Here is a 24,359-nt window from a genome sequence, read left to right as displayed (position 1 = left end):
CATCTAATTGCTTCTGCTTCACCTAAGACACCATCTCCATCCCTGTCCCCACCCCCCCAGAAAGCCCCTTAGAACCATGCCTGTAGGACTCTCTGACCTATTTGACATATTTTTTGGAACTAATTATGGTTCAGTTTGCTCAAAATACTGTATTAGCAGAATGTGATTGCATTTTCTCAACTTCTCATACTTCAGAGGCAGCGTTGATGTGACTCAAAACACATCTGACACCTAAGGTTAACAGGGGGTCGACAGTGACAAATACATAGATGGAGATAGAGTGGGGATTGAGTGAGATTTGATAGAAAGAGAACATGATGGCATTGGAGTGTTTAGTATGCACAAAGGGAGGCAAACACTCTTAGCCCCTGTGTCGAAGTCTGGGACTCCTCCGCAGTGAGCAGCCTAAACTTTCTCATATAAGCCTTCGCCTCCAGCTATGAACTCAAATATTTCAGTCACATTCACTGAAGCTAAGGCAAAAAAATGCCTTATTACTTAAGATCAAAGGTTGGTGTTTTCTAGAGGAGACATGAAGCGTCTGCTAGAATTTGCATTAGGAGTTGAAGGCGGGTCATTTTCAGTGAATGAAGAGACATCCAGAAACAGACGGGAATTTGTTGTTTTCCCTGCTTTTAAGCCCACTTCCTTTGAAGAAAATTAACATCAGTAACAGCTACATGAAATCTAAATATTAGATTTAGGAATGAAGAGTTAAATCTATTTTTCTTTGGCTAATCACATCAATCTGTGTCAGAAAGAAAACCACATTGCTCTCTAGTAAATTCTTAGATATGCAGGCATTTTTTTCTCTTTGGCTTTGTTTTTGCCCTATGATTTCTACTTTATATCCCCGAAAGAATGATGGATACATTTGGAATATTTATATTTTATATGTAATATGGGGGTTGGCTGTAGCTCAGGTGGTAATGCAGTTGTCCACAGGGTCAGTGGTTCAATCCCCGGTCCCGGCTGTACGTCGTAGTTGGGGAGGGTTGCGTCAGGAAGGGCATCCGGCGTAAAAACTGCCAAATCAACATGCGGACAATGATCCGCTGTTGCGACCCTGAACTGACGGGATAAGCTGAAAGGACAAAAAAAATAAATATATATAATTGTAATATATTATGTAAATTCTTGAACATGGCTAATATTACCCACATAAGTGAGGACAATAATCAGGAAATAATCATTAATTAGGAAATAATCATTAAAATACATACAGAACAACAACTAATGGAGTAATTTTACTTACATATTTTAAAGTGGTAAAATTGTGTGTGTCTGTGTGTGTGTGTGTGTGTGTGTGTGTGTGTGCGTGCGTCAAAATGTGCAGTTTTGCAGTACATCCTGGTCATATGATGTGATGATATGATAGCTTCTCTTGATTGGTTATTATGTGTCCAGTTAAGTTTGTGTGCCCTCTTGAGTTATTAGCAGATTTGAAGACCAATTTGTCAAATGTTGTCACTTAAGTGGATGAAAATTCAAAGCGAGGACGATCAAGTTAACACTCAAAGCAATGACGTACAATATGAAGTGAAAACGTGTCATAGGGAGGTAGACGGGCTGGTGGATGGTACAACAAGACACAGGACTTTTCCACAGGAGACTGGCGTTTGACTTCAGTGTGAGATGTTCACTGTATTAATGATTGTTTGACATCGTGACGCGCTACTTAAGGAAGTAAGTGTGTGACATTGTCCCGGTTTCTAGCGTTTTGTTTTATGTAATTTACCTTCCATCTTAACCTTTAACCTTTACCCTTTACACAGAGTTTGTACTTAGGAGCTCGTGGGATGAGTCTAGATATATTCAGAGGTGTAGTGCATGTTTGAAAACCGCTTAAATACAAGATGGTTTGAGGTAGTGAGTGCACTCTTATTTCATAGTGATAATTTGGCACTTACACTGTCTTCATGTCACGCTTCACAAGTTTGCTGTTGACCAGGCTCCACTCCTTCACCCTTCAGCCTACAGCCATGTGGCCCCAGCTTGTCAGCAGCCATCAGCGAGCTCATGCTGACTTGTTCGACACAGGCAGGAGACTCTGCACTCTTTTTCACCCTTCTCATCACAAATAAGATAATAAAGAAATAACATTTGAGTTACGCATCAAAAATTCATCCAATTATTTCATAATTTATGGGTACATTTTTAAATATATTTTGTATTAATATGATAATTTCATAATATTTTATTTATGCATTTAATATTTGCTATTTTGGAGCTTCAGCAGCCAGGCCGTGGAAGTATTAGTAGATACTGTAGTTTTCGGAGCAAATGACAGCTCAGAAAGGTCCATTCACTTACCCTTGAGTTTTCGTTTTAAAGGCACAGAGCTTCCACTCTGTGTGATCCATCATTTAAAGTGTTTTTCATTTCAATTTCCTGACATTAAAATGATTAGCTGAGTAAGAGTGATAATCTAACCATCTTAAATGTTGAACTGTACTTATTACCTCCCTGTGGCATTATTAAAGTATAACAAATGACTTGGTGTTTATATGTTGAGAGCATGATTCACATTGATATGTGCAGCAGAGTGCAAAATACCGGCTAAATGCAACATTTTGCAATGCTGGTAATTTTCCTTTACCAGAGTTTCTTCCATAGCCTGTAGTTATTTTGATTCATTGCCAAGATGATAATCCATGTTTCATCCGGACCCTCACTGCAGATGGAGTGCCCATAATTAGCTTCATTTCCCTTCATCAGTGCGAAAGAGGGATAAAACTGTTACGGACAACAAAAAAATACACTCTGACGGAGAGGTTGGTTTCAACGGTTGCGCTGTCTGATAAGAGAAGCAGATGCCTTAAGACTCGGGTCATCCTGTTTCTAGGCTCTGTTAAATGGAGTGGTGTCCTCAGCATGGCACTGCTCTCAAACCTCACCTCATCACTTCCTCCAATATTTGGAAAAGAGGCCGGAGCTGATAGGTTTTTAGTCTCTTGGGCAGCCAGCTGGAACAAAATTGGAATAATTCTATGGTGTGTGTGTGTGTGTGTGTTGTGTTGGGTTGTGTTGTGTGATAGTGTGAGCTTACATGTACAGTATGTGCTGTTACACATTCTCACCAAACTTTGATGGCCTAGAAAAATAACGTCTGTGTTTAAACAGTATACAGGACGACCTCTGGCTTGGTGGTGCGCTCATCACAAAAGAAGCCAGCTAGGGATCATGTCCACATTGACTGGACCGTAACTGGATCATTTCCCTTTGTGCGTGAGGTTTACATTAAAGAAACACCAATGTATAGCGTTTGCTTCTGTCAAAAGCTGCAGGGTTTGCAGGGGAACTGTGTTTGGGGACAGTACAAAATGTAGGTCATCTGTCTTTCATTAGAAAGTGCAAGGTGGTCATTTGGACCTTGTATCACAGTCACCTCTATACAACTTTGCAGTAACTCAAGATTGTGGCCGGTAAAAAATGCCGAGTGATTGTCAAAACTAGAAGTCGCAGTGTTGAGCAAAAAAGTAAATGTTAAACCATGGTTGTTATGTGCTTAAAAGTTGTCCAAACAACCTGTACCGAGGAGGAGAAATAAGTATCTTATAAATTTCACAATTGTCACATTTAATAGTCGTGAATTCTTAGCTGTCTTCTTAGCAATCATAAGTATAGAAATTGTTATATCCATCATTTGTGTGTTTATCCAGGCCTCATGCTAATATGGCCACATTGATGTTTTAAAATATTAGCACAATGTAAAAGAAAAAAGAAACCACACAGGAAAATCCACAGAAAGCTGCATTAAAAACAGTAAACTGGTGAGAGTATAAATAAATTCAAGAGATAAGACGGGGGTTGAGAGAGATCATGAAATCTAATTATATATGTGTGAATGTGGAGGCAAAATATACACTTCAGTGTGTGAATGACACGTGATGTACTTGTGAGGGCGGCTCTTTGTATTTGCCAAATGTTCCAAATGTTATTCATGCTAGGAAGAACTTTAGCTTCCTCTCAGCATGAACCTCTTTTTCAGTCGCATATCCACAGGCCTCGTGTTTGCCAGCATGGAAATGCTTCTGATGATCAAGCTAATTTGAAAGTGTGCTCTTGAAGTCGAGACACTTCAGGAGATTTCTATTTTTTTTTATTTTTTTTTTTATTAGAGAAGTGCCTTTTTAAGTAATAATCCAGGACAAGGACCTCATAGAGCACAGTAGTGATTCCTTCCAGTGCACTAGATTAGGTTTTGTGTTTGCAATAGCTTAAACAGTGATATCTGTTAAATGAAAACCAGCAGCAGTGGTTTGTTTGAAATAAACAGGATGTGCATCAGCAATAATAGCGCGAAAGAATTTGTGAAAATGTTCATTAAGACTTAATGAAATTTCCTTTTTGACCAAAGCATCTAATGAAAACAGTGAATAAGAACAAAAAGAAATTTAAACTGAATTCTTTTTAAAATACCGATTGTGTGATATACATACAGTATGCATAGATTTGTTTTTATTTGAGTGCATAAATTCTTTAATAAATAATGTAGTGTTTCTAAGCTACCTGTACCCTGCTCATAAGCTACTAAATGGCAAACTAAAGCACAAAATCTTTCAACTTTTTTATATTTGTATATATTAAAGCCAGACTGGGACTGAGACTTTACCGGCAACAGCCTGTGGAACTATTTTCATGACGGTGCTTCACAATACTACAGTAACAGTTGTGGTACAGTAATAGACTAAGTACAGAAAAACTAGAAGGGACACAGCATATCTTAAGTATTAAGCAAAATCATTAGAATTATCTGTAGCAGGTCGGCAGAAAATTTCCGAAAGAGTAGCAGCATCTTAAACAGGTCATTGTGTTCTGAGTGGATCTAAGGATAATGCATAAGGCATTTGTCAAACTGACAAGCAGTATTTACCTCATCCACTTTTATTCATGTTTACTTTAACGCTGTTGCCAAGGTTGCCAATTTTTTTTTTAAACAAATCGACTTGGGAAAATATATCAAGTTCATATACAATGCCAACTATTCAGCAGTTCACTTGTCCTCCCAACGAAGGCAATTTGAATTTAAATTGCTGCATTCGGGGCTTGTCCCAGCAAACACTTTTTTGCAGTCGTTCACTGACTAATTTAGTTACATTTACACTGTCAGCAGATATGGTACGAACAAATATGGTACGAGAGGCTTTTACAGTGGGTGAGATCTTGGCTTTTCCCTGCTTACCACCAGTGCCACTTGACTTGTATGCTATACCAAAGACTGATTGAGCGTCTCCCTCACATTTGTCCCTCACTACGTCCCTCAGTTACTAATGCCACCTGGGCTACTGAAAAACCTTGTGTTGTTGTTGGCCGGTAATGGTAACGTCACCGCCTAGAAGCACTGTCAACTTTGGAAGCTTCACTCTGCTGGGATTGTTTTACTGTTTTTTGCATTATGGTTTTTATGGGGGTTGATCAGTCCACAGTTTTCCATAGATGCTCAGCCGCCAACAAAGCTAATATTACTACGCCGTGTATTTTTGATAAGGTCATATTATCTAGCTTTAAATACTTAAATACTAAAAAATACTACTTTAAATACTAAAGCCAAATCAGTCTATGGGCTGTGAGGCTGTCTAGAACTGTCCTTGTGGATTTTGTCTGTTGTGGGCTTTTTCAAAAGAGACGGTGACCAGTCCACCTTGACATGCCAATTGTGAGGAAATGCCTTTGATAAGGGTCAGTAAATAATTTAGTGTTCAGAGTATCAAGGGAGGGTTGTGTTGTTTGGTGTCTGGCTGTACAGTGATTGTAATGTCTGACTCTGTCTTGCCCCTGAAACACCTCAGCCTGAAAAGATGATAAACGAGTAGTGACCTACAAATATGTCTTCTTTTGTTCCTTCATTCATTCACATGTTGTAGGGAGATTTGTTTAATATTAATTTTTTTTATTGAGCAAACACACACGAAGGTTTGACCGAATGTAACACAATTTCTGGCTACCAATACCTGCAGCTGCTTGTGGATCAGTAGAGGTTAGTGGGACTCAGCTAGAGCCTTGTTGATTTCTTTTTCTCCGTGGTTGATTTCAAGGTCAATATCTTCTCAGGTCCCCTTTAGGCCTTTTGCTTTCCAGGGTCAATGGACAGCAATGGAAAGCTCCAGGGATTTGTGGAGACCCTGCCTTTTAATCGCTTTCCTTTGTCCAAGATAAACTGGGGGTTGTTGACAAAATGTCGAGATTAATTTGGTGCAGAACGTGAGTCCCTAACTTATATTGACCTGTGGACTCACTGTATGGACTCACCTCAGGCAACTCATACCGGCAGAACTACTATATCTCATCAGGTGACACTGAATACCTAAAACTATTTTTAGGTATTTTCTTTTAACCACTTAAGACTAGTAAATAAACTGCATGGATGTATGAAAGCGTTAAACGTTTACCTTTACCATTATAGCATAATCATTAAGAAAATGAATAACATTTTCTTTTCACAGAGACCGTGACGAAAAGGAAGGTAAAATCTTCCAACTTGAAGTATTCTTATAGACTGATAGCTCCTTGACCATTAAAAAATACCTGGTTGCATCAGTTGAAAAATACAGGTGGAAAGTTCAAAATGTAGATTATTGGTGGTGCAAATTATTCAGACTCTTTATGTTGTTGCAATTGACCTCACGCAAGTCTTCTCTGTAGTGTGTCACACACTGCGATGACCACATCCTGAAGCGACTGAGGAGAAAACAAAATATGCACGGCTGAGGTTTGGGATGAGGCCAGAATTGACAAAGCAGCCAGTCATCACGCACTCAACAATCCTGAAAAACAATGAACATGCCACAGCGGGCCCACCATCTGTTTGGTGAAGGGAATGTTGTTTGGCTCTCGGTGTGGTTACTGGGACATAATAAGAGCTGCTGTCATAGCTAAATTTAAATGCATTTTGGTAGTTATTTACAAGAGTTTTGGCAACCTGCAAATAGCCTGTTGTTGTTTTTCTCCAAACCAAAAGCTAAAAACCTTAAACCCATGTATAATCTAGAAAACAGAGGAAACCAGAAAAGCCTCACATGTAGGATGCTAGGATCCATCAGGTCTCTCATCTTGGAAAATACCACACAATATCTGCAAGATCTACGAAATAAGAACTTTTATTCATAATATATTCATACTTGTACACAAGTAAAATAAAATGCATATCTATGGTTCCATTGCAGTCTCCATAAACAAATCAATAGCATCATTTTCAGAAATGCTACTCCACATACCCTTCCTGTCATGAAAATAGAACTAAAATTAGGGGGAGGTAAAACATTTTTTTGAAACATAAAAAACATAACATTACCCAACAAATGCATCACTTTGAATAAATAATGGGGGAGATTGTTTATCTTCCATAAACGGACCCAACATTCTTTGTGTGCGCTCTGCCTCTGATTCTTTTATTAGTTTTTTTTTTGATTTTGTTTGTTTTTTTTTTTCTTCCAGTGGTCAGTCTAAGCTGGAAAAGCTTTTGAGAGGGAAAAAGGGAGGAATCTCCGAAGTGTAGCTTAGACACAGTACAGTTAAGTACATAGAGAACAAACAATTTTGGGCACCAATTCATTATATACATTAGAGCTGTAGTGTTCTGTAAAGGCATCCATTTTGTTAAATGTACTCTCACGTCTTCGTTATTTGTTGTCCTCACCCGCTTTGGGTCAACGTGACTCCTTGCATTTCAGTCACTTTCTGTTTGTAGATGTCGCTGCATCTTCTGTTTCATTGTCATGAGCATCAACAATCTTGAGTCCTGTGTTCGGAGTAGATCAGGAGTCCTACGACATGGCTAGAGATATCCAGAGAATGGGAATGAAGAGCGAGTGCAGCACTTGCAAAGCAGAACCACAGCCTTTGATGCAGTGGGTGTCTGATTTGGGCTTTTTGGAACACTTCTTTTTCTTTTTGTTTGACACTGTAGATGATTCCAGATTGTTTATAAAGTCAGGGTTTAGATTTTCCAAAGACTTGTCCAGGGTGTTGGACAAAGTTCCCAGTGGTCCATCATTCTGCTTATTCTGGGTCTCATTTTTTGTTCGTTCTGACTCCTTATGTTTAGTCTTGGACATGTTTTCCTTTTCCTTAAGAGGGTTGTTAGTGATTTGGCGGCTCTTGCCAGACAGGATAGATGACTTGTCATTATCCCCAAGGCAACACCTAGGAATGGTGTCCCCCAGAGGATTTTCAGTGGAGGGGAACTTTCCGGACTGTGCCTTTGAGCTGAAGAGATTGGTCTGGATTTGAGTTGTTTCAACACACCCCTCCAAGTCTTCGCTTTTCAGCCGTTTCAGGTCCTTACCTGCCAGGAACTCAGGAACATTGCACTCCAACTCAGAACTTGAACCCTTGAAACGTTTAAACCAGTCCCACAAGGTCCTCGCCCGACAATCACAGATCCACTGATTTCCATTTAAACGCAAATACTGGAGGGACACCAGAGGGTCCATGGTCTCCCCCGTTAACACAGTAAGATTATTGAAGAACAAGAACAGAGATTTCAACTTTCCAAGATCACTAAAAGCACTGGGTTGGACATAAATAACCCGATTCTGGTGTAGCAGCAGCCGATCCAGATTGATTAAACCTCGAAACATGTTATCCGTTACTATCTTGATCTTGTTGTTGTGTAGGTGGAGATAGGTGAGGTTGGCAAGGTCCAGAAAAGTGTCATCATGCAGGGTTTGTATATTATTGTCCTGCAGGTAAAGGTTCTGTAGGGAGAACATTCCACGGAAAACTCCAACCGGGAGCTCTGACAGGCCACACCTGTGCAGGTGTAGGGTGTGCACCTTAGTCAAGCCCCGGAACGCTGTAGGGCTGATAGTGCGGAGGTTGCTGTTGTCTCCAATGTCCAGCTCCTCAAGTTTTTCCAAACCATAGAAGGCTCCAGCTTCGATGTAACTGATGTTATTTGAGTAGAGCCAGAGAACAGTGAGATTGTGGCAAGAGCTGAAGCTGGTGGACCTGACCACCGTTAGCTTGTTGCTCTGAAGGAATATCCGCTGGCTCCGCACAGGAATCTCAGTCGGAATGGAAAACAGTCCTTGTTGTTGGCAGGCCACAGTGGGCCTGGGCTCACTGTAGCACGCACACTTGGCAGGGCAGCTGTCAGTTTGAGGCACAAGGTTCAGCCACATCACCAGAAAAAGGAGTCGCCCCCCTTTGGAAAGAGAAAACAAGATAGTTCGTTAATAAATAATGTAGTAAATAATGAAATTTGAAGAAAAATATGGAAATAGATGAATATCAGCTAAAGATGTTCTCGACTCTCATATCGAGCAAAAGGTGCTGATAAATTAATGTGTAATTTTTGCAAGTCAATCTGAACATTTGGTTTAATTTAAGCAGATGACATTGCACATATCATCACACAAAACAACAAGACAAAATGCAAAACAGTCTCTTGCATGAATGTTCAGCACATAACAACAGAACAGGGAATCCTCTCCATTATAGTGATTCAGCATTTTTTTTTTTTTTTTTTTTTACAGTGATGTTATTGGGATTTGGGGACACGTTTCGCCCCCCTCTGCCTGTGCTGACGTGACAAACTATGCAGGTAAAGGAAGCCGTGTGAAGGCAGACTCATTAAAAATTGAGTGGGTGGCTTTAATGTGCAATTAACCAATATCTAATATGGCGGACATAACTAATAGTGTTTCAGCGTTCCTGAGGTTGACATTTAGCCTGACGCCGATAACCTTTCATGCCAGGCTAAGAGATGGATGCCGGAGGGATCTGCAAAGGCCTTGCTAGAGTTTAGTTAGAGTAGAGAAAGGTGTGGTAGCCCTGAGACCGATGCCTGTAGGGTTCTTGTATGTTTTTTGCCCTTAAGGCATCCATGTTTAAATTAAGGCTTAGTCTGCATTCGCTCGCATGGATGTTTTTCTGGATGTCCTCTGGTTCACATGAGCTTGCTGTAAGTAGCATGATAAGTGGAATGGGCGGGATTAACCTCCTGCAATTTCATGGAACAAAACACAGCTAAGGTACAAATGAGATGCATCTGTTGGGGCTCCTGCATTATTTTGTGCACAGATGAAGCTGTCAAAGTGTCACAGGCATGTGGAAAGTAGTATCAGCATGTAATAGCAGGTAGCCCTTCAAATCTCTGGATTCTTTTCAGCTCTTGTCCTTCCTGAGGATTTCCAATCTCTGCTCCCATGCACATGTGAGAAATCCCAGGTTCACAAGCATGACAGGTAGTGAGGCTCTGGGAAAAATGTATGCGCCTGACTCAGTCCTCCCTTCATCCCCACCTCCCTCTTCTCATTCCCCTGCAATGTGTTGTGGTGCAGCTCATCTCTGGACCTTGTTAAACGGAGCTCTGGTGTGGCCTGACAGCAGCCCTCTGCTGCACTTTCCCTCCAATCTCCCTGCTCAGCCGTCAGACTTCCACAGAAAAGCTGTCAAGACTTTCCTCTCCTTCTGCATCGCAGCACTTTTCCCTCAGCGCTGCCTAACAATAGCAATATTTTATCGCCCAGCACGCTACGTGTATCTCCTCTGTCGTCTTCATTTTTTTCCCCCCTCTCTGCTGTCTATTCATTAACAGGCTATTTCCACCCACGCAACTGCATGTCTACGCCCAGTCTCCTCAACTCTTGGAATAATAGGTCTTGTCTTTTGTTAGGATCTTCGCAATTATTATTTTTTTCAATACCAGCATCTTCACATCTTTGCCACACTGACTGTAATTTCCATACATTAGAAACATACATCCGGAAGTCATGGCTCTTTGTGCTATTTCGCTATTTCATAATCACATTTCGGGATAACATCTGCATGTCTTCACAGTCAGACCTCTCAGCTTTCACTCCAGAGACTTGTACTGTACTCTGTATACAAGAAGAACTATGTTCATGGCTATCGATATTAGCCAGCCAGCAATGCTGATCCTGAGCCATTTCATCAAATCTAAATCCATAGCAAATATCACATTAAAAGAACTAGTGTTTGGCTGTTGCTTCCTCATAACTGTTGGTGACTTGTTGACACAACTTTAATACTTTAAAATACAACACGGTCGTGAAGAAAAAAAAAAATCCATTCCTTATCGTCTTCCGCCAGCTTTGGTTTCAGCACTTAATCTTCCCCTATCTGCTGTGTCAAAACATGGCTCCAAGCACCGCCTTCCTGTTTCAGAGCCTGCTAGTAGCCTCTCTTTTGAGAGCTCTATTATTGTGCAAGAGCAATCATCACTCTGTTTAAGAGCAGACAAGCTTCTTTGTTTCCTCCTCCCTGGCACAGTGAGTGAAGTGCATCATTTCGCCCCCTCCCCGTCCTCTAACATAGGCACTTCAATTTTGCCAGGGAGCCCAACAATGGCACACAGGCACATATGGCATGGGCTTGACTAATTAAATTGTGTATCAAAATAGATTCTCCAAAATCATATGAGGACTGTCTGGTTAGGTCATTAAATTTGGATGATATTGGTCCTCTACCAAAAAATTGGATATTGGCCTCTCAGGAACCCTTCTTTATATCATGAAGGTGAAGATATAATTTTATTCAACCAGCTTCAGGCCTTAAATCCTGTAATACCTGCAACAAATCTGTTTTCTTTCCTTCTCAGCTCACCAAAAAATAGTATAGGTTTCAGAAAATCAGCCAATGTGAATGTTATCAGGCCACTGAAACGAGATTTATAAGCCCATGGTTATGATACAGCTGGTGACCTACTACATGCTGGCAAACTTAGTATGAATAGGGAAATTAGGAAATTGACATCATCTACAAACAAAGCAAATATTACCGTCTCCACAGTGACATCTGATAAGGTATTTTAGATGGAGGGCAGGGTGATAAACCAGAGACACCACAATTATAAGTCAGTTTCGTTACTTTAGTCTTTGTTGTTTCAGCGTTTTAATCCAACACACAATCTTTCCATAACCCTAAATTTGAAAAAATTATTAAGGCTAAATCGAAGCACAAGCATGGATTTATTTGTGCTTGAACAAAACAACACAGTGCACGTGAGCTTATCCTGCCAGCATGTGGAGTAGGTACTTCCTAGCCCATAGCTATGGTGTTGATAAGAATAGATAAATGGCGCTCGAATGTGAAGTGGCTTGGAGAGTTTGGTCACACGTTCAAAAAAGAAAATGAAATATTGTCAGAGAAATTCATGTGGGCACGAAGGCACTCGGTGTTGTAGATAAACATTGGCTAACTGTGATTTCAAAATATAAAAATACTGGTGTCGTTTACACCTAGGGGACACAATACTCAGTCCCAAAAACAGAGAGATGCCCACACGAGTAGTATGAGTGGGTGCAGACAGCTTTGTTTACTTATTGTACATTTGCATGTGTCTCTGCATGGAGGTCTGAGCCTTTGTCTCATTATGAAAATGCAACATGCATGTTCACCCTTCCTCGTGCTCTGAAAGCCGCAGTGGACACAGAGGGCACGTTGGGACAGCACATTTAGAGTGGCTCCGATTCATCACGGTGGCTTTACTTTGAAGGGTTGCAGATCGGGCAGGGACGGCTAACATGACAGTCTTATCCCCCCTGGCCCTGAGTAGGAGTGATGTCTATGTCAGAGATGAATCACAGCAGCTCTCCAGTGGGACCTCCTGGCCTCTTTCTGAAATCGTACAATGTGGAGCCGCTCAGAGGTGGGCCTAAATTTAATGTAGTCATGATCCCTTGCTCTCAGATCATGTGTCTCGCGTTAATCCATCAGTGCATACATAAATTGTTTTTATATCATGTTGAAATGAATAACGTAGATAAAGCGTATAGGTTATGACAGTTGTATGGAGCCCAACTTCAGTGCAGCAAATGCAGCTATAAATGACTATGAGAGCAATAAAGGGCCATAACTCAGTGCAGCACAAACGCACAATCACACTTTTGGCATGAGCAGGGACACAAATGTGAAAATCACATTGCAACAATATGAACGGATGATATATAGATTTTTTTCAGTATTGTTTTTCTCACTCTTGACTTAACCTGTTATTTGTTTCTACTAAGCACAAATATCAAGCTACATGCTAATAATGAAATCCTTCAAAACCTTTCACTTAGGTGGATGTGTACAAATGTTTTTTAACTTTATCCAATTTCACTCCTGCCCTTGATGATTTTGATTGGTTAATGACACATTATTATTAACATTATTTACAGAGGCACATATTTTCCACAGATAAGTGGGATCAGCCAAACACCTCTCATGAGGCGCTATAAAAACTGACACTTAGACAGTCAAAGATCCTTTTCTAACCTACAAAGCTGACTCCAAAGGGTAACAAAGTTGAAAAATGGAGGAACTGGACATCAGGTCATGCTTTTTTTTTTCAACTCCTGTGTGATTCACGGAGTGATGCTGTCCTCTTAGACTGGCACTTGCTGTGCTTGTCAAACAGAAACTAGGCAACTGATTACAAATGCTCTACTTACTGTTAATGAATCCCTTTTTGTGTACTTGACTACACTGGTAAAATTGGTATTTCTACTCCCACTCGTGGAGTTTTTGATAGAGTGCTACTTTTGCAAAGCCGAGAATTACTAAGTGGCTTAGAGTAACACTGTCATTCTAGACCCGGAGAATATTCCATTTAAGTTTGCTTTGAACCTCCTTTCCCTCATAAGCTTGTGAAAAAGTTATATTAAAGCAAGGAAATGGGCTTCACTTTCAAGAGCATCACTGAATTGCAGTGGGATTCGTTGGTAGGGCATATTCATGTGGAAAATTTTGATCAGAAAGTACTGTGTTCAAAAGGGATACTTTTTTTTTCTATTACTTAGTTTTCAATGTAGTTATTCTTACTTCTAGGTCAAGTGAAATTTCTTCACTTGCACAAACTCTTCTATTACTTTCTTAAAATGTAAAGTGTAACATTTACCTAATAAGTCAATATGATGATTATTATTATTATACACTTATTATTATTTGAATCTCAGTGGAGACCATTTTCAACCTACTTTCCAGAAGAGACACACAAAACACACAGAGAAACACACAAAGACAGACTTGTGTTTGTCCTTTTCATCTTTGATGAACCAGATGCCACGATCTTAAATAAAGATGCACGGATCAGATCAAACTGTTTACTTGGGACATGATGGACCAGCTACGACTAACCATGAAGTGTTGCAGGGGCACCAGTGGCAGCTATAGCATGCAGACGAGGACACAATTAGAAGATGAACAGAGGGGACAGATGAGGTCCTGTTTGACACACATCTGACACCGCGGTTGGCCAAGCAGATGGCTCATGAATAACTGAGGGAACCAGAGGTCGGGAGGCAGAAGCAAACACGCAGTCAGTGTGCGTGTGTGTGTTTGGAAAGAGGGTCTACATAGATCTAAATGCACATGTGTGCGTCTGCACATAAGTCTCTTCCTGGCTATGAGTGAATAAAATCAATAGTGATGCACATACAATAAATACTCTTGGCCCGATATTACTGCAGTAGGCAGATAAGTTGTCATGTCTTGCTACTGAGAAGTGACAGCGGCAACAATGGGGAGTGGGCTGGCAATATCCTGACAGCGAGAGAATGAGCTTGCAATCAGAGGGCTGTCGGATCGAATCCCTGCTCCACCGGTGAACAATTGGAAGAGAAAGTGGAAGGGAAGCGTTCTCCCTTTCAGCGAGTGCCATCAAATTACCATCGACCCTTGAGTGATGCACTGACCTCCCAGCAGCTGGAATCTACCACACACTGTGTTGTCCTCAAGCATTTACATACTGTGGCTGTAAGAGTGGAAACCGACTTGATAACTCCAGTACTATACTTAAGTATAATTTTATGTACTTGTGCTGTAATTTAACTTTTATTTATGTCGCTTTAGATTTCTGCTTCGCCGCATTTTATAGCCACATTTTCTTTTAATTCTGCTTTGACGGCTAGAGTTTATTATATATTACGTAAATAAATATAAAGTGTAGCATCAGTTTAGAGAAGAGAATATGATAGGTAATTACATCGTTAACAATTTACCAGCATAAAAGCATAGGTTAAAGTGTTGTGTACGAGGGGATACATTCGCTTTTGATACTTTATAACATAATTAAGGTAAATCAGACCTGCTTTACACAAATCTTATTGCCCATATTCACCATACAAAGGCTAAAACGCCATTGAATCTTCTCTACTGACGTTTGGTTAGTTACCAGTGTGCAGCTTGAATTATTGCCTGTGCTTCTGTTGCATCAACATCAGCCAGACACAACACTTAACTAGGTGACGTTTCTTCGTTCCAAAACTCATAATCTGTGGTACGTTTAACAAGCATAATGGCATTTCCTTCTACTGCAGCTGAACATGTGCGTGCTTGACAATATGTCCACCAGTGGAGCAGTGCATCTGGCTGACGTGTGTTTAATAGTTTTTTGACACGATGGAGGTGTATGTGTGGCAAACAGTCTAATCCAGCTTGCAGGTTGACATGTGATAATGTGATTGGAGAAGATTCTCTGTTGGTTTTAGCATCTGCATGGGGATTATGGACAGTATGACTAATTGAGAGAATGACTGGAATCTATATTTGGTGAAGGATCCTTCCTTGTATTTGAGTGGTATGAGCAAGCTATTTAAAAAGATCAACTTAGGTCTTTGGACTATAAGTTCTTAGGAAAAGCGTCAAAGTCAACTGATCCAACACTTTGGCAAATCACTAAGCGTCTATTATCTAAGACACATCTGTCCTGGTAAAAACCCAATGTCTGTCCTACATACCTACACAATGAATGTACACGTGGGCAGCAATACTGAGAATTAGGACATAAAATAACACCTTTTCTTCTAAGTCTCTTTTTCAGATTGCTGCTAGACTTAGCGAGCTTAAACACCACTATAGTAGATCGATTTTAGTTGCATGGTGGCAAAGCGCCACTGAATGAAAGGGGGTCCAAAATGACACATTCAAGTGTCAAACCTATGCATAATCGTATAGGTGGCAGCAAACCAAGTTGCCCTCAGTGCTGCTACACGTCACTATAAAATGTTCTGGGAGTCAAGTGTACCCATCTGGTTGTGCAGAGTGGCTTAAATCCAGCTCTGTGGCCACCTCCACATTTAACAGACACTGGCAATTTTCACACCTGAGACAATTTAAAATGCCCAATTCGAATGAAGTAAGATGAAAATAATGCAGGCATCCACCAGGCAAGAGTGTGGGGGAGGCCAGGTTGTCCAGATGCTCCTCAAGCCACGGAGTAGCAAACATTTGGAATGCCTTCCTCGCACTGGTGGGTTTTGTGCCGAACACGCTGCCAATAATACAGCCCAGCATTTCTGCTTAACAGAGTGTTAGGCTTTATCTTATCTACACATGGCTGGAGAGAAAATAAATGAGCTCCAGCACATGCCCCGTGTGTCTGTGTGTTGCTAAGCTCTTAGGTAGACTTTAACACCAGTGTTAACATTTTAAGAGGCATTCTGTCTTTTTTCTTTTTATTTAAAACGGTGTGAACCTCCTCAAGTACTTGAGAGAAATAAACAACAATGGGAACACCTCATTGTTCAGACTTGAATCCATATGATATTGATTATCTAAACTGTCTGCTCTTTTCAGATATACATCCAAAATGTAATTTTCTATGAATGGATCACCTATCAGTGATTGTTGCAGCTGAACAAAACTTTAAATACCCTTTATTCTTTACTGCTGTCAAAAGTGGTGTCAGTATATTTCCATTTCAACACGTTCTTGGTTTATTACAGTCCCAATCATGACCAAATGGTATAACATTGCCTTGGAATCACTGAGTTAACTATGAGCTATACCTGAGCCTTGTCTCTTGCTTATATGTGTTAACTCTGGCACTTCTGCAAAAATGGATGCTGCATTACTTGCTGGAATTTCTTGTTTTTCACTGTAATCAATTGAGTTTTATTTTGATATATCAGTCGTCAACAGATGTTCCAGCGATACTTTAAGTGCAATCCAGCAAAACGATATGAAGATATGTATCATATGCTGAAGGTGGTCCTTATATTTCAGGTGCTCTAAAAACACGATTCACTACTGCCAGAACTAAGTCATGGTCCCTCATGCAGTTCTGGGGGTTTTCATGTCAAAAGTTTGAAATTGGTGAGGATTGCAAGCTCTCACAGTTAATGCACTGCGCTGGCATAAAAGCAAATGAGGCCTAATGAATCACTGCTGTATTATCTAAAAAGGATAATGGCCCAAGTAAAAATTGGATGATAGCTTCAGATAATGCTAACACATTGTCATGTGAAGTGTCAGCTGGAGAGGGAGAGAGCAGTGACAGCACCCACAGGCAGCCTTGTATATTTGGGCATGTGAAGATGAGAAAACACAGTGAGGTGGTCTGAGCAGAGAACATGCTGTAATGAGTGGTTACACAGTTTGATGCTAGTTTGGTGTCATCGTAGCCTGTCTTTGCTGTAGGCATAGTTAGGCTCTCAAAGAAGAATCTATTCTGTTTTGCCAGGGCTCGGAGTGTAGAAAGTGCAAACTTTATCCACTTCACATCTTACTGACAGCTTCATTACTACAAAATTCCTGTGTTTGGCAGCGGCCCTTACACTGGCACTTGTGCTTGTTGAACAGAAACTAGACCTGGATGAAGTGTGTTTGTGTTAGTTACAAATGGGGAAAAATACATCAAACAATCACTTAATCTTTGACAGGCCCAGACAAAACCAAAGTCATTCTGTGAGTGATCCATTTAGTTGGTTTCAGGAATTGCTGTGTAGGAGGGCGTAGCTATAGGGGAAACCAAAATGTATTTTTTAAATTGCCAGCGCATTTCCCTCCTTTGTTCTTGACATGTGCGCTCAACTTGACCTTGCAAAGCCCTCGTGCCCACGATAGGGACAATTGCAAGCACACACACATCAGTCATTCCAAGGTTATGCATCGGTGAATGTGCTCTGCAACACGGAGTAGTATTTTGAATTGGCACATTTCTTCTTCATGTGAAATTGCAGTTAATCGTATGAGTAAATCCACTCCCTGAGAGCGAATGTTGGTGAAAATGAGCCAGAGAAAACTCCACAAGACAAATCCTTATCGACACACTTATTACAGCCACAATGTATCATCTAACCTTCACTGGGTCTCTCAGTTTTTGCAATAAAGCCCTCTGATGGACTGGTCAGCCGTCTGTGTCATCACCTAGACTGACTGAGATGGTCCCAAAAAACGATATCGTTTAAACAGCAAGTGTGGTCTCAAAGAACCCCAAACATCACATCACATCACATATGTGTAGTGGATACAATGCATGCTACAGTGTACCCACACTGTGTGTTCTGACAAACACAGATGCAGTGTGCTGACAGATGCATTTAGTTGAAAATATTTGTCCTGTATCTGTTACCACAACAACCCTCGCGTTCAACTAGCCATGCATAATCTGTCTTTACATTTTACAATTTATCAGAGTAGATTAATCACAGCAGTTACCAGAGATAATTAAAAATTATCCATTACTGACATGACTGTAGGACCCCACCAGTCCTAAAAATGTAGGAAATTGTATGCTGTCACTACATCTGTTGTTGAGTATTGAAAGCTGTTAAAGTACATTTTCCTATATTACCAATGATGTTTGTTCAGAAACACAATTTCAAATAAATACTGATGTTGTTCCTGAATTTGTATAAAATGGAACTGATTATCTTTACAGCCTTTATTCAAAGTGACTTACGAGTAATATAAAAAACCATGACAAGAAATATTTCAATTTGTTAAGACATGAGTTGAATATTGAGGCTTTTCAGTGTGCAGGAAGTTTGGATCTCAGAGGTGAAGATATTTGTGTGTGATCTCTGCCAATGAACAGCAAGTGTGCAAAGGGTTGGGGAGATTATAGATGTGGAGTAGATGTAGGAAGGTGCTGTTAAGTTAACCACTGAGAAGGACAGTGTCAAAGTTTTGAACGTAATGGGGGAAGCCACCAGGAGCCGGTCAAACCTATGAATGGTGTAATGTGTCCCGTGTGGCTGATTAGAAATGGCCAGTGCTGCTGCATTTTTGGATCATCTAATAAGGTTTGCATGCTGGTAACCCTGTCAGCAAGGCATTGCATTAGTCAGGATAAGAGATGATGAGCGCTTACACAGGGAGTTGGGTAGCATATTTAGTAAGCTTTAATCTTTCTGACAGGGCAGGTGTGCGTGCCTGGAGATGAAGGAGATGGAGTCAGTAAAGCTTAGTGGGTCATCAATAATGACCCCCGGATTTCTGGCACTAGTCTCACACTTTGTGTGAGACAATCGTATCCTAAAGATCCTATGTTGGTGCCAGTGCTTTGTTGCATGTAAGGTCTGGCTGCGTAATCCAGGACACCTGTTTTGACCAGACTGAATTAAAGAAGCCTTAACAAGTAGAGGTATCAGATTGACAGGAATGTGTCCTGAGGTAATAGGACAGGAACAGAAAGGACAGGAAGAGTTGGGTGTCATCAGCAAAGCGATGATGGGGAAATCCTGTTATTGGATGATAGGGCCTAGGGAGCTGCAGGAGAGTGGAGAAAAAATAATGGAGCCCTGGGGCACGTCGGTGAAGAGGCATTGAGAGCTGGATCCTTGCCAAGAAACCTTGAAAATTTGCCAGATAGGCAGGACCTGGGCCAACAGAGAGCTGCAGGAGAGATGCTATGTTCACAGATTGCACGAAGGAGAATCTGAGGGTTTACAGAATGAGAAGGAAGTAAGAAGGCCCTGATATTCACCAGCGTGCAACACTCCTGTGAGCTGCCACGTTTGCTAACTAATGGCTTTAATGCAGTTTCACACTGTGCTTCCAGTTTTCTTGAAGGGTAATAATATCAGTTGATGCAAATGTAGTCTCAATTTCAGAGAGATGTGTTGATTAGTACTATTTCTATCACTACTCCAAACTGTACAATAGTGTTGTTGTGTACTTTTATTTTGAAATATGAATGCTTTAATTCGAGCATTTTTTTAGAAACTGGGCATCTCTGTCTAGTCCTCATTGTCTAACTAATAAAAAAACAAGAATAAGTATTGTACCCTCTCATTTCACACTAAGTATTCAGATCAATAGAATCATATAGGTAACAGCATTACCATGAAGCATGAAGATTTCTCTGATGTTTGGCCACAAAGAAAGTCACACTCGGCATTTTTAATGCTATATGTGAGGGTATTCATTTTGAGGACACGAAAAGGATTGCGTGGGCAATATGGCTTCCAAAAAGAAGCGTGAATGACGGAGAGCAACTGGATTGCTGTCTAAGGAATGGATGCCGCTGACACCTCAAGAGATGAGGAAGATGAATGGGACAGATAACTGGGATGTGTGAGACCGGTAACGTCCTCAGGTCGTGCCCACTTGGCAGCCTGTGCTCTCTGACCGAGTGGCTTGCTGTCTCAGTCCGTCACAGTCTGCCACGTTGTGCAGTTGGTATTTGCATGGCTTATCACATCAGAATGTCAGCATGTTTAATTTCAAGTCACCTCATATTTACAGTTATTCAATTACTGCATCGCCCACCATGCTCTGAAGTGCAGTCTCATAAGGTAACCTGTGTTATCCATTATCTTAAACAATGATTGTTTAATTTATTCGCTGCATGAGTCATCAGACACGCAGGGGAAGAAAACCAGAGATGCAACGTGCCCACAAGGATCTGTAGGATATCGCCAGGGGAAGAAAGATGTCCTGAGACCAGCAGAAACTAAAAAGAATAAAATAAATAAATAAATTAGGTGGATCATAGTGCAAGCTTTAACTAATTCTGGCCAGCTTTCTTGTAGATCCATCTATTTTGGATGTGTAGGCAGCCCTAGAGGCATGTTGACCTGAAAAAGACAAACCTCTCCCTTCCTTTCATCTTTTGAGTCAGTTCCTGCGAGCAAATGTATTAGGGCCACTAACACCAAGCCTACTTGTGCTGTTCTGGCCTGTAACAAGAGCAGTGTTCTCAGCAGTGTTTTGCTCACATCACATTGTGATTTTTTTTTTGTTTGTTTTTTTAGTTTTTATTTTTCTCAGGCTTCTCTTTCCAAAATAGTGTTGTTAAGGGGATACATTGGGATTTGTTGTGCAATAAAAAACTATTGAAAATCTGGTAAACATTTGTGGAGGCTGCAATACTCTCTGTGAGCGTATGTAGGTGGATTTTTGAGGTATGGGATTCTATATCTTCTCCTGCCTCCGCATACGTCTGATTCATTCTCTATTCTAGACCTTCCACTTAATGTGAAAACCACAGCTTTGAAACCCAATTTGGGCAGCCTCTGTTGACTCAAACAGTATTTACTGTAAAGCACAGTGGCGAATAAAGACCTTCAAGCGCTCTAGAAGGTATCTATTCTCTGCTTTGATTTAAAGAGAAATGACAACCTTCGAGTATCATGACTGAAAATGAAACCCCACTGGAGTGTGGTTACAGAACTGGGTGACAATTGGAGGTGAATGATATAAAAACACACATCCATATTTGTCGGGAGAATGAAAAGTCTGGACCACATCAAAAAAAAAAGGAAAATAAAATCCATGATAATACTCTGAGGTGGGAGGAACAGTCAGAAAGGGGACGTATTAGCACTTTCATGTCAAGGTTACAGCTCTGCTTGTCAGAAAAGGTGAACAAGCTTTCCAACTTGAATTTCATCAACTCCCCCGAAGGCCGTCTCATTTTCATATTTTATTTCATTTTTTTTTTTTTTGTTACAAATGTCAGAAGTTAAAACTTACAAGGCAAAACACAGATAATCCACAAGCAATTCGGCCACTGTTATTTTTCGGGGAGGGATTGGGCTCGAACTGACAGCTGAATCTTAGCCACAGCTAAAGTACACTTAGTGACTTTGGTAGTGCTGCACATCTCTGATTCGATTCCTCTGAATGAATAAGGGTTGAAAGAGCAGGATATTAAGATTCTTACAGCAGATATGGTTTTAGGGACATTCTCAATTTCTCTTTACCTTATCCTACAAAAGCGATAGTAACAGCTGTGGCCTGGTCGGTTTAATAAGCCCACTTCAAAGAGGATCTTATAGGGAATGCTACTTCCTTTGGAAGAATGAAAGTAGAAAGACTTGTGCATTATTTACCACCTGCCTCCGTACTGCTGCACCTTGCACAGACAAAGTGGCCGACTGCAGGAAAATGGATTTTTTTTCTGCAGAGTAGCTCAGATAGGAAGGATAGAGGAAGAAAATGATAGAACACAGAGAGGGAAGGGAGACAGAGAGACATTAGGAACATCCCCACCCAGCCAAAGCTGAGATTCAGTTGAATTTCTTTGCACCAGCATGTCTGCTATCTCCTCCCCTTCCTCCCTGTTGGCCTGATAAGGGCAGTTTTTACATCAGAGGCCTTCACGGATCAGTCACCTTTTTTACTGGAAAGGTCGAGTGCTAGCCCTGAGCTCAGTTCATGCTGAGAAGTCATCATTCCTACTCTTTATCTGCCAGCTAAGGGATGATCCAGGGCTTGGTGCCACGCTAGTCCGCCCCCAATATGCCCTCCAACCCCCTTCAACATCTCCCTCACACCTTGGGCTGCATCCGGACATATAGGAGGAGAGCTGGTGGCGTGTGAGCACCCGTTTCACAACACGCCTTGGCATAGCGGCCATCAGATAAGACTGGAGTAAAGATCCGAACGTGGCAAGTCACTGCAGTATCTGAGCGATGGGTTGGTCAGGCTATCTCCCAACACCCCTCGTTTTTCACACTTTTAAACAAGCGAGCTACAAGATGAAAAGAGGGGATAAGCACATCAGCATATGGCAGCCACCAGACACTTTCCCCTATCGTACCAGGAAACAAATCGAATAAAATCTCTTGCAATCTGCACACATTTCTTCCGTGGATTACGATACATGCGCGTGTCTTCATGCAAACCTGTTCGTAGGCGCATTTGCTGTTGTTGTTACGGTCCCGAAATGACTGTAAGTAATGCGCTGGCGCAATTTGCGTGTCACTGTACTGTGGAACGACCCAACTGACAGGACTTCCTGCTTTGCTGCCTGGGTAATGAGTCATTCCAGCCCTAGAGAAAAACAGTCTGGTATTTTTAAACTGCATCCTTCAGCTGTTCTTTCTCCCTGGAGCTCCAGCTTGTAAGCTCTTGGTGGCTTGTAATATGAATGCAATTTCTAGTGCTTGTGCTAATGGGCCTGATGTGTCTGAATAATACAAACGCATTACAGTGCTATTAATGGTACTTCTGGACCATGTATGTCTTGTTGGTTGAGACATAATGCTTGCCACAATGCAAGAAAATGCCATAAACATAAGTAAGTTCAAAACCTTGTAGACTGGTGATGACTGTGTGTTGTTAGGTTACAATGTTTAGATATTTTGAATGCTAAAAAGAAGGGAAAATTATTAGAATTAATAAAGTGTAGGTGCCAGTGTGTCTCTTTCAGGACCTAAACAAGCCTGGACAAATCTTGTTGTTACATCCGTGCATAGACTAAAGTTAAACAAGAAACTAAACTTTTACTTGTCCATCTCAACCGGTTGTTTAAGGATAAATGGTAAGATTTGCACTGCAAATAGACAAAACACAAGCAAATTTAAATAACAACTTCATCAATCTGACAACACAGGCGTAGCATTAAGAAACACAATCAAATGCAGAAACACGTTGCACAAGTCCACAGCGCAACCACTTTTTAACGTCCCCCGGAAACCATTGTAGACAACAGTCAAAGCATTGTTTCCAGGGAAACTAAAAACTGAACATTTTGATTTTTAGATTGTACTTGCTCTCGGGGACATTTCTGTTGTGTTGAGGCTTTTGCAGCACGTTTCTTAATGCTTTGCCTGTGTTGTCAAATTGATGAAGTTGTTTTTTTTTTTTTAAATTTGCTTTTGGTTTTTCTATTTGCATGTATTTTCACAACTTGCAGGGCCGTGCGCTCTCAGGACCACCGTAATATTTTCTGTATTTATATTCACAGAATGATTTTGTGTATTTATCTACAAAACTATTATTGATTCCCTCCCGTATAAAGCCCTCAAAAGTCTTCTTTCTCTGTCTGCATTTTCCTTAGGGAGGCACTACCATTGTGCTGCCTCACCTAAGCAGCAATCACTTGACAGCAATAGATTTCAGTCATTCTGCTGAGCTCATAACTCTGTCTCCACCACATTCTCCTCCTTTATCCCAACGTGGCCAAACGCTACTGTCATGCAAATTTAGTAGTGTTCACTGATGAGAGAGCACTTACATTTTAAAGCTTTCTCGTAGACTCTATCATGGGCTGGCAATTAAAGTTGTGCATTATTTGAAACACTGGCACAAAAGGTGGTAATTGTGCTCTCTCCTGGGGAAAATCCGCTCAATCAAAAGGTCACAACATAACCGTGTGTAGTTAGACACTCACAAAAAAGGAAGGAGCTTCACTGTAGCTACACAATGTGACTTTGCAGCTACAGTATACCAGTGCA

General features: G+C 40.9%; 1 protein-coding gene across 2 annotated transcripts in view; it reads right to left on the bottom strand.

The window, feature by feature from the left end:
- Nucleotides 1-7,084: 7,084 nt before the first annotated feature.
- Nucleotides 7,085-24,359, bottom strand: part of rtn4r (reticulon 4 receptor) — a 38,908-nt gene continuing 21,633 nt past the window's right edge. For both annotated transcript variants that reach the window (XM_067522279.1, XM_067522280.1), the window contains exon 2: nt 7,085-9,148. In XM_067522279.1, coding sequence (XP_067378380.1) covers nt 7,767-9,148 — 1,382 coding nt within the window. In that variant the 3' untranslated portion in view covers nt 7,085-7,766. The remainder of the gene's footprint in view (nt 9,149-24,359) is intronic.

The sequence above is a fragment of the Channa argus genome, chromosome 11 (assembly GCF_033026475.1).
Source record: "Channa argus isolate prfri chromosome 11, Channa argus male v1.0, whole genome shotgun sequence".
NCBI classification, from domain to species: Eukaryota; Metazoa; Chordata; class Actinopteri; order Anabantiformes; family Channidae; genus Channa; species Channa argus.
This window is presented reverse-complemented; position numbering and strand designations above follow the sequence as displayed.